The sequence below is a fragment of the Choristoneura fumiferana genome, chromosome 8 (assembly GCF_025370935.1).
Source record: "Choristoneura fumiferana chromosome 8, NRCan_CFum_1, whole genome shotgun sequence".
Lineage (NCBI taxonomy): Eukaryota > Metazoa > Arthropoda > Insecta > Lepidoptera > Tortricidae > Choristoneura > Choristoneura fumiferana.
This window is the reverse complement of record NC_133479.1, coordinates 17425016-17435826: the sequence shown is the minus strand read 5'-3', so window position 1 is coordinate 17435826 and position 10811 is coordinate 17425016. Positions and strand designations below refer to the sequence as shown.

The window sequence follows — 10811 nt, the reverse complement described above, 5'->3', positions numbered from 1 at the left end:
CCTCCAAAGTTTTATACTTTGTATTGAATTTGATAAAGTCCGCGAAATAGATGTGTTTTGTAACAGTTTGTTAATACATTTTATTTACTTATGGCAGTCTGTCTATCTCTTATCTTGAAAAGTAGGTGCTAAAGGTTAGTAAGTTTTCGATTTCGCTGAGTCCAGAAGAGAGAGTTCCTTGATTGTTATTATATTGTTATAGTTAATTATACAACATACTGGTAAATCTATGAATTTTTAGCTTATAAAGAATACCGGCTATGTTCTTATCATTAACGTAAAAACTCTTAAGGGTAACCAAATTATTGTAGTCAAGTAAAATAAATGGAATCAAGTTTAAAAAGAATGAAAAAATAGTAATAATATTTACAATATATACCTACCCACTACAAACTTCATACTATCATTTAGATGAGCATTCAAGTTGTAATTTAAGTCCAATGTAAAGTCATACTGTTTACAGTTCACAGGGTCCCTGTTATCTGAATGTCAAAAGGTGATTAAATATCTCCCACATTACAACTATTGAGCCAGTTTACTTGCCAGTGTCTTAGTGTTACAATGTTGGCTTGAGTGCTTCATTTTAATTATTAAAAAATATCCTCTTGTGATTGGTAGGTAAACCATTAAAAATAATTGATCGGGCATTGGTTTAATTGGTCCTGGCTAAAAGTTAAAATATGTTTTAACTGTTATATTCAATTTAATAAATAAAAATAATAATTATTTGGTCAAAATAATACTGCAATGCCTTAGCAGATAAGATCATTTCTGATGAAACATATCTTTTATAAGATAGTAATGTAAACATAAGTTATTTTTAGAGTATGACATGCCAACTTGTAATGATTAAGTAATAGCACAATACAAGTAATATAGGCAGTAATTCTACTTCATATTAGAGGGCCAAAATCGACGCACGCACTCAGCGGAGCGTCTTACGCGGCCGCTAACCCGACTTAACTACGCAGTGCCACGCCGCGCGCCGCGCAGTGCGGTCGCTGCGCTGGTCGAGTGAGTGCATAAGAATGTGCGTGTTTACGGGTGCCTAAATTCAACGCTGATAAAAACAACATTGTAATTTTTTATTGTTACAAGCTTTTATTTAGTTTCACCTGTCCCATTGTCTATCTGTCTGTCTGACTGTCTGTATCTAGTCAAATTTGATCAACTTCCAGTAGTCAGATTGACTTGAAATTTGGAATACTTATACAAATCGCGTGACAATACAATAATCTAGTAGTGACATCCTGGTAGTCCAGCCAGGATCGTCTCCGCAGGATGGAACTCTTCAACGGTTAATAGCATCTACTTGAAATTTGGTATGCAAATGTAATTTGGGTGACAATGCAAGTACAGTCAATAAAAAGTACAGTCAGCAAAAAAAGCTTGTATTAAAAATATTTTTTTTAAGGTTAGTGGTTATTTCAATTTCCTGGTGATGCTGAAAGGTAAAATTAATACCTACCTATAAGGTAGTTTATTATTAGTCTATTAAAATTTATCTAGGTACCTACTCAACAAAATGTAAACCAAACATAGTGATGTGTCTATATATAGAAAATAACATTAAAAAAAATATGCAAATTGCTATTTACAAATTAAATCTTCTATCAAAATATAAATCCAAACGAATTTATGAATTTGAACTTATATTAATTCACGTTTTTAAAAACGTATTTAGTTTTAAACATTCTTCGGTTGTTAACATTTTGTTAAGTACAGTCAAGGGCATAAATATATGTAGGTACGTTACCAAGACGTCAAAAATATCTATACACCTTTTAAGTCACTATCTATAAGGTTTTTTTTTTTTTTTTTAATCTTTATTTATTATGGAACTTTGATCAAACGATAATGAACATGATAAGGTTGATGTATACATAAATGTGACGCTATTGCTGTATAGATATTTATGCCCTTGACTGTACCTACCTAAACAAATAGACTTAGGGGCTGTTTCACCACCCATTGATTAATTTTAACTGACATATAAATGTGATGCTGTCTCTGTTTTTAACCCCCGACGCAAAAAGAGGGGTATTATATTATAGGTTTGACCACTATGTGTGTCTGTGTCTGTCTGTGGCACCGTAGCTCTTAAACAGTGTCTGTGTGTCTGTCTGTCTGTGTCACCGTAGCTCACGGGTGGACCGATTTGAATGCGGTTTTTAGGGTTCCGTAACCAAAATGGCAAAAACGGAACCCTTATAGTTTCGCCATGTCTGTCTGTCTGTCTGTCTGTCCATCCGCGGCTTACTACGCACATACAATAAAAATCTATACACATATGTTTTACTTTTTGTAGTTGCCAACCCTAGCGATCCGCGCAGCCGTAGGTATAAATTTCAAGAATACGGCCGAGTCGGTCTACTGCCTGTTACTTGTATTGTGGTAATAGGTGGTCATGCTGCTACAGGGCAAAGATATCGACACGGCCAAAGTTACAAAAATATGTATCCACTTAACATTAAGGCTGTGTATACATATTTTTGCAACTTTGGCCGTGTTGATATCTTTGCCCTTGACTGTACTATCATCCAATGTACCTGTGACGTGATGGATGACACAGCATATATATATATATACTGTGATGATGAGCTCATGACCATGAAGTATTGATTGGCATAGATCTAATCAATTTATCTAAATTGTCTGAGTTAACAGTGTTTTTCTACTTTTTGTAGAAGTTACCAAGCTATAGTTTTGTAGGCCATTTTTATGGGAAACCTTAAAATATGGATAAAACTTCCATGACTGTAGTGGCAAAGTGCAGTCTACCCTCAAATCTTTGTGTGGGCACTATATCTTTCTGGGGTAGACACTAGACCATTCTGGGGTGGCCACTAGACCATTGTAGGGTAGAAATGGCTCACCCAATCTTCTGAATTTAACAGAATGACACTGTTCAAAACCTACTTCAAACATAGTCAAAATACCATATACGGGACTTATCACGCTATTTTTACACAAGTAATATTTACCTCGACGTTTCGGCAACGTTACAGTTGCCGTGGTCACGAGTAGATTGAAGTGTGGGGTGTCAAGTCTGCCTAGCAGCGCGAGTTCTTCGAACTACCCGCACTTGATCACTAATAGTACCGGCACTCGTATCACGAACTACCCGCACTTGGTCACTTTTATTAGTCACCGTATCACACCGACACACAACACTAACAACGTCCGATCGTCCCTCCGAACATTCATCCCGACGCCGACACTTATTAATAACAGGATTCCACGAAGATGAAAGCTTATACCCATCGTCCCGGTTGAAATTCTTATGCTTTTTTATTTCAACTGCTTCACGTACCATTCTTGAGTAAAAATGACGTTCCGTGGACAGAATTTTGGGATTGTGAAGCTCAATCCAGTGGTTTGGCCCTGACTCCAACAAATGCTCGGCTATGGCTGACTTGTTTACCTGGCGATTTTTAACAGCTGCAATGTGTTCCTTGACCCTCTCAGCTATTGCAGCTGCTAAACGTCATTTTTACTCAAGAATGGTACGTGAAGCAGTTGAAATAAAAAAGCATAAGAATTTCAACCGGGACGATGGGTATAAGCTTTCATCTTCGTGGAATCCTGTTATTAATAAGTGTCGGCGTCGGGATGAATGTTCGGAGGGACGATCGGACGTTGTTAGTGTTGTGTGTCGGTGTGATAGAGTGACTAATAAAAGTGACCAAGTGCGGGTAGTTCGTGATACGAGTGCCGGTACTATTAGTGATCAAGTGCGGGTAGTTCGAAGAACTCGCGCTGCTAGGCAGACTTGACACCCCACACTTCAGTCTACTCGTGACCACGGCAACTGTAACGTTGCCGAAACGTCGAGGTAAATATTACTTGTGTAAAAATAGCGTGATAAGTCCCGTATATGGTATTTTGACTATGAGTGAGAATCACGAAAGTTTAAAACGTTATACCTACTTCACACTTTCTTAACATAATCTTTTCTACATTCCAGAAACATGGCTCTACAAAGGCATATCTTCTCAGCCACCAAGCAATACATATCACGGAGCTGCATCATTCAAAGCAACCTTAGACAATCCTTCTGTGAACTGCGTCACAAGTACAGCACAGATTCCCCTAGGAAATACACAGACCGTCATGAATGGGTTGTTGTTAAGAATGACATAGGCACTGTTGGAATAAGCAAGTATGCCCAGGAATCTCTCGGGGATGTCGTTTTTGCACAGCTACCTGAACCAGGTGCAGAAGTGAAGGCTGGGGACGAGTGTGGTGCTCTGGAGAGTGTTAAGGCAGCCAGCGAAATATATTCACCCGTAACGGGTACTGTTACAGAGAAAAACAGTGAGGTTGAAGGCAAACCCGGGCTGATCAATACATCGTGTTACGAACAAGGATGGCTATTTAAACTTAAACTCACAAAACCTGAAGAGTTAAACACTCTTATGAATGAAGAGCAGTATGAAAAGTTCCTAAAGACGGATGTAGAAAAGGACCATTAGTCGTTTTTTTTAAGTTTTGTTTTATTATTTATGTTGAAATAGATCTAAATACATTGAATGTTAAACATTTGTTTTTAATTGTATGTTTAAATAGGCAATTAAGCTTATCTATTCTGATGAGGCATTTGAACTGTAGTCTTACTCTTGGTTGTTTAACTTGCTGATAAGAAGGGTTCAAGATTTTTGAGGATGGACAAATGCATGGCTAGCGCGTTACATCAGTGTTCCTGTACCATTTGCTCACTTTGCTGCACTGTAGATTTTTACTAGTGAAATTGGTATATGGAATTTGTTTATATGCTACGAAGTGTCTTTTCAATTTGCCTTGTTTGTGAATAGATAACACATTCAGCCATTAGCAATTTAGTTAGTTGTAGTTAATACATTAATTAAGTTATTTTGTCACATATTATTGCCAGTATACCATACTTTTGCTAGGTGTTGTTGCCCGCGACTTCGTGTAAGGCCCGCTTCACATTCACACGGTCACGGTACGGTCGCCGTGCCGTGTTTAAGTAGAAATGTATGAGCTACATAGACAGCTTTCACATGGCACGGCGACCGTGCCGTCACCGTGCCATGTGAAAGTTATGCTATGTCCTTCCCCGGGACTCAAATTATCGGTATACCGAATTTCAAATAATTTATTGAATCAGGCGTTACTTTGCGGAGGTCCATATCAATGAACTAAAAGAATTTCCTTGCTCACCCGCGACCTTACGATAGCTAAGCTTATGCAAAATATGCGTGTTCATGCAGTTCCTCCACCTCCACACTGTAAGAACACACACAAATCACACAAACCCATCTATCACCACCACCACACTATACTGACGCGTTTCGAACTCAACCAGAGCTCATCTTCAGAGTGACACAACCGTACACCATGCTACCAGTTGTTAGTGTGCGAGTCGAGTTTCGAATTTCGTAGTAGCCCAGCAGGCGAGTCCTCGAATGAAGACCACAGACGGAAAAACGTAGTGTAGGGCGTCCTGAGGCACGGTAGACGGACGACCTTAAGTGGGTCGCTGGCGGCGGATGGATGCGAGGGGCTGAAGACAGTGTTGTGGCGCGCCATGGAAGAGGCCTATGCCCAGCAGTAGACAGCTGTAGGCTGATGATGATCAGTCGATTTAGATTGGCTTATCTCCTGACCCCAAGCGAAGCGTAGGTCTCCCATAGGCACTACATCATGTAGTGTTTAGGATATGGGGGTTCAGTCACGTACGAATTCGCATAAGCGATAGATCTCTAAATAATTCCCAGCGGACAAAATTAAATAAGTAACTGTTGCTAAGTAATTTTAAATGGAGATAAAAATAAAATTCTGATCTGGTGCGTTATCATGTTTATTCAAGTGCAATCTTAAAATTAACGGTTTATTGTTAAAACAAACATTCACTTTGGTAACTGAAAAGGTGACTTATCATATAACTTTAATGTAATTTATACATATTAATATCACATTCTTACGGGTATGAGACCAAAAAACGTAGCGTAACGTGTACTTGGGCTCGTAGTGGGTAGTGGGGCATTTTCACAAAAAAATTAGGTACAGTCGAGTTCATAAACTTGTGAGTAAAATTTTGATCAAAAATAACTGAACACGACTATTGTTAACGGCGTAGAAGCGTGTTCAGATATTTTTGCTCACAAGTTTATGAAGTCGACTGTACCTTTTCCTTTTTTTTTCTTTTAGAAAAAATGTGGTTTTTTCCTACTCAGAATCAAGAGAACAATCGAATCCGATAGTTTAAAAAAATGACCTAAACAAAAACGTCACTTTTGTGACTGACTGACTCATAAAATTTATATGTAAAAATTAAATACATTTTGAAAGAAAAGGTATACTTTTGAAAACGCCCACGTTGACGTACCTATCGCAATATCACAAAAAATGTACACAAGTTTATTTCTCAAATACCATAACAAGCAGGTATGTAATGTAAATAACATTCGGCAGAACCCTGTTACAGTCAGCATTTGCCACATTTATAAAAAAAATCTAGTTAAAGCAGCAGATGCTCCCTGCGACAAGGTTCTACCGAGTACGAATTATCAAGGTTTAGAGGTCGATAATAAGTATCTATAAAGATAATATAATAAATATATATACGTATAATGAGTGAACGGCTGCTTTTTACGTTGAAAATATGGAGCAAGTAATTTTTACTGTTACGCTCTTTTCGCTAGATAAGCACAAGAACTTGCATTCCTTTAATAGCCTCCTATTCCTTTAATTTCAACCGAGACCGAGGAATGTGTTTTACATGGCCCAATAGAAACGCTTCATTTACCTAGCCCCAATCCGCTCAGCTGTTTCCACCAGAGCAGTGCTGTGCGAGGCTAGGTATTCATTCATTGGACATCCTTGCACATCTCTGGTGGAAACCCAGCCTTATTCCTATAGCATTGAGCAGAGGCGGCACTAGGCGTAGGCGATATCACCTTATTCCCGGTACATAACTATTTTACATAACCAACACTGGAAACGGCCAAATACCTCCTATATAAAACCGATTTAACTAATGTTGGAATGTAACAGATGGAAAATTAGGTACGACGACGAGCGAAGCGAGGAGTGTAGGTATAATCACGACCACAAAAAGCGCGAGGCGCCGCGAAAGCGGCCGGCGAAGCGCCAGGACCTAATTTATTTAGGAAATAATATGGCTCTTACCAGGGCTAGTTATGTAGGTACAGGGAACACTGGTATTTTTCACAAGCCGTCCACCCGCTCCGTGCATTCCGCGTCAGCTAGCCCTAATAGGCCGATAGGGCTACGTTATTTTGAGGTATTAGGTTTCAAGAATTCTAAAGTTTCTTATTTTTTGCCTGTGGGTACAGTCGTATCTATGAAGCTTATTGTAGCGTTTTGTGTCATTTTTGTTGCCTGCATTTTCAGCAATTTGAAGATTTGTGGTTGTTTTTTTTTATTTGAATAAATCTCGCAAAATAAATTTAAAGTTAAAAATAATTATGGCATCATATCTAGGATAGCCTGTGGAGTATGTAAACCAAATTTGTGTCATTGTCGTCCAGTGCAAACTGTTATATGGACAGTATGTAAAAATGGTGTGAAAAAAAAAATACAGTTTATGAAATATATATTTCCTATTTCAGATTACTTACATACGCCTATAAAAAAAAGTTGTGTCAAATTAGACCACGCAATTTTAAGATTTTAAATTATTTTGTTTTCTTAACCTACAAACGCTTCAAAAAAATATTATAGTCATTAGAGTTCACATATTTTATATCATAAATGCATGATAAATCGACATTGTAAATTTGTGTCATTTTCGCCCACGATATTTAAAAGAATAAAAGATAAAAACAAATGGTTGCGGTCGAAACATGCCGCGCGGTCAAGCGGCGGGGGCGACGGGGGGCATAAGCCCGCAAACACGTTCGTTCGTTACGATTTCATCTATGGGAAGCATTCATATTAGATAATACAAGTACTGTCGTCGCATGGAAGTAGGCAATTGCTGGCTGAGTTTGAGTATTAAACGAACGAACTTGCGAGTCCGTTTAACTATACAAAGCCAGCAATTGCTATTCCAGCCGAGACTAATATAAACATTTTCTCAAAATGTATTACAATATTTAATTTTATATCAAAACTGCAGGTGTATTTTTCCTCTGAAAACACCACGAGCTTTTTTTAATGTGTGTGAAAACACACATTAAAAAAAGTCCGAGGTTCTAACAAAATAACTGATACCTAATGGGTAGGCATCAGTTGTTTTGTTTTGTTTTGTTTTGTTATTTTGATTTGCTAGATGTTTTTTTTTCTGGAACCAGATTGAATTGGCTGTAGGTACAGCAGGGCTACTACGAAACTCGAAGTTCGTACCGTACTGTCCCTCTCGCTCTCGTATTAAATACTGTAAGTGTCAGAGGGACCGCACGACACGAACTTCGAGTTTCGTTCGAGTTTTGTAGTAGCCCTGCTGTTTTGAATAACTATGTGAAAAGTTACAAAATACGAACATTATATTCGTCAAAGATTCGTCGTTGAATCGCTGAGTTAGAAAGTAAATAAATAAATTATTTATAGTGAGTTAATTTAAATGCTATAAGGTCAGTAGGGCTACTACGAAACACGAAACTCGAAGTTCGTGTCGTGCAGTCCCTTTCACACTTACAATATTTAAGACGAGAGCAAGAGGGATCGCACGACAAGAACTTCGAATTTTGAGTTTCGAGGTAGCCCAGCAGTTATCGTAAACAATGAAAATAAAGTGGCTTATATATGGCTAATAGTATTGCCACTTTGTAGATTTTTGACTAAAATTTGTGTTTTTTATGCTACATTTACACCCTTGCCGAGGCTTGCCAAGATTCTACAAACTCCAAGCCTATCCAAACGCTTAATTTTCATTTACATGCTTGCCTGAAGCCTTGCAAGCGCGTCATGCATCATGTGTTTTTCAGTTTGGGTGTGCCTGTGTTTTGAAAAATAGTCTTATCTTTTTTTATCTTATCAGTGTATTTCGGACAGGCAACATGGTTGACGTGGATCTTGATATATTTTTATTTAATGAAAAATGATAAATTTTCTTCGGTAGTCCAAGCACTCATAATGGTCACCAAAATTTATTTAATATGTACGTCCGTACGGCGTGTGCTCCTGAGCGACACTAAGCAAACACACGAGCGAGCCAACGTGTAAAGACGTCGCAAGTGCTTGCAGCAAGTTCCTTTGATTGATCTGTTGAAAAACCGACACGGGCTCCGATCGGCGGCAAGCGCTGGCAAGCTCACGCAAGCCTATCCAAACGGGCCTTTTACACGCTTGTGTCTTGCACTGTGAGAGCTTGCGGAAGCTTGGCAAGCGTGTATATGTAGCATAAAAGTGATTTATTTTCTGGCTTTTGGCGGTTTACTGCTGTAGTGTTTGGTTTGGGTAGTGTGCAGGAGTATCAAAAAGAGTTGGCAACACTATTGGCAGCGGCGTACGGACGGCGGCATCTTTACTTTAGTCGAGTTTTAGGTTATAACGAACGAATAACCAGTAAAACTGTGTTACAGAATTTTTATTTTAGAAACAATAAGGTAATAATTTATAATTTGAAACTCACTCAATATGTCGTGTCCGTTTGGAGTTAGGTACATTGTTTTCTTTTGCGTGTTTCAGACAAAACACCGAAAATGGCGGCGGCTATGCCTATCAATCCTAAACCATTCCTTAACAGTTTGACTGGCAAATCTGTGCTCGTGAGACTAAAATGGGGCCATGAATACAAAGGCCTGTTAGTGTCTGCTGACGGTTACATGAATTTGCAACTGGCTAACACCGAAGAAATCGTTGACAGCAAAGTCACAGGTTAGTTAGTTATGCTTTATGAACCTAGTGTATAGTCACTGGTTAGATTTATGTATAAGTTATCAAACGCATAAGTTTTGTAGTTAACGCCAATCAAAAAAGTAGTTGAACGCTTAAGTGCCTAGTCATTCAGTTATTTGAAACATGCCAAGCAACTAGTCCTAGAGAAATGTTGTTTACTTCGACATTGTACTATGTGTTAAGTTATTATTATGTGTGCTTGACTGTACTTCCATAACATAGTGGACTATACCTTACCTACCAGACTACATAATTGAAAATTCTTTATTTATTTTATCCTGTCAAGGTGTGAATAGCCTTGCGTTGGAATACAACAGCAATGGACTACAAAATTAAGTTATAGTCAACTATATTAACATCCCATTACCTTGTGGTTTGGGAGTAGGTTGCCTGGAAGAGATTGCTCGTAAGTGATAAGGCCGCCTATTGCTTACCTTGTAATTTTTTCTGTCTGGTGTACAAAAGAGTCTTTGTATTGTATTGTATTGAATTAATTGTAGCTCACTCTTCCCTACAGTAACAAATGAAAGCTGTTTACTTGTTACTAAAGTTGTCACCAATAAATATTTGTATGTATGTATGTAAACTCTTTATTGTACAAAAGAAAAGAAACAAAATACAATTTTATTGATTTTTTGAACAAAAATGTATAATTTGGTGTATCTTTTTCAGGAAACCTCGGAGAAGTATTGATCAGGTGTAATAATGTATTATATGTGAGAGGTGCAGAAGAAGAAGATGAAGAGGGTGAAATGAAGGAATAAATCTGATTTTCTGGGTTATTTAAGTTAGGCTAAGTTCACTAGGATATAATACTTCTGGTATAAGTAAAAATATATCTTGTTTCAAATAATGGACTACTGCTGTGAAAGTAAATAAAGTCAAGTGTATGAAACATGCATTTTGTGTTCAGTCAGTTTCTATGAATTTCCTTTATGTCAGTTTCAAATCTTTAAAATAGTAACTTAAAAAAATTATTAAAT

The 10811-nt window shown here is 37.8% G+C and overlaps 2 protein-coding genes across 8 annotated transcripts; both read left to right on the top strand.

Annotated features, from left to right (window-relative positions):
* Positions 1–13: 13 nt before the first annotated feature.
* LOC141430668 (glycine cleavage system H protein-like) lies at positions 14–4540 on the top strand. Of its 7 annotated transcripts, none has more exons than XM_074091485.1 (3): positions 14–134; positions 903–1030; positions 3968–4540. In XM_074091485.1, the coding sequence occupies exon 3, from the start codon at positions 3972–3974 to the stop codon at positions 4473–4475; it is 504 nt and encodes a 167-aa protein (XP_073947586.1). In that variant the 5' UTR covers positions 14–134; positions 903–1030; positions 3968–3971; the 3' UTR covers positions 4476–4540. The 7 variants fall into 7 exon arrangements, with proteins under 7 accessions (XP_073947586.1, XP_073947584.1, XP_073947587.1 ...); XM_074091484.1 differs by lacking the exon at positions 14–134 and adding an exon at positions 541–614; XM_074091490.1 differs by lacking the exon at positions 14–134 and adding an exon at positions 548–614 and having other exon boundaries at positions 903–1014.
* Positions 4541–9404: 4864 nt separating this feature from the next.
* Positions 9405–10727, top strand: SmF (small ribonucleoprotein particle protein SmF). The gene is made up of 3 exons (XM_074091491.1): positions 9405–9536; positions 9619–9807; positions 10501–10727. Exons 2-3 carry the CDS (start codon positions 9633–9635, stop codon positions 10590–10592), a joined length of 267 nt encoding a protein of 88 aa, XP_073947592.1. The 5' UTR covers positions 9405–9536; positions 9619–9632; the 3' UTR covers positions 10593–10727.
* The last annotated feature ends 84 nt before the right edge of the window (positions 10728–10811 follow it).

What these genes read in the sequence shown, in the direction of transcription:
- LOC141430668 (XM_074091485.1), top strand. Translation starts at nt 3,972, where the DNA reads ATGGCTCTACAAAGGCATATCTTCTCAGCCACCAAGCAATACATATCA.
- SmF (XM_074091491.1), top strand. Translation starts at nt 9,633, where the DNA reads ATGGCGGCGGCTATGCCTATCAATCCTAAACCATTCCTTAACAGTTTG. An exon ending in CGTTGACAGCAAAGTCACAG is followed by an intron (nt 9,808 to 10,500) that starts GTTAGTTAGTTA and finishes TATCTTTTTCAG; the next exon opens with GAAACCTCGGAGAAGTATTG.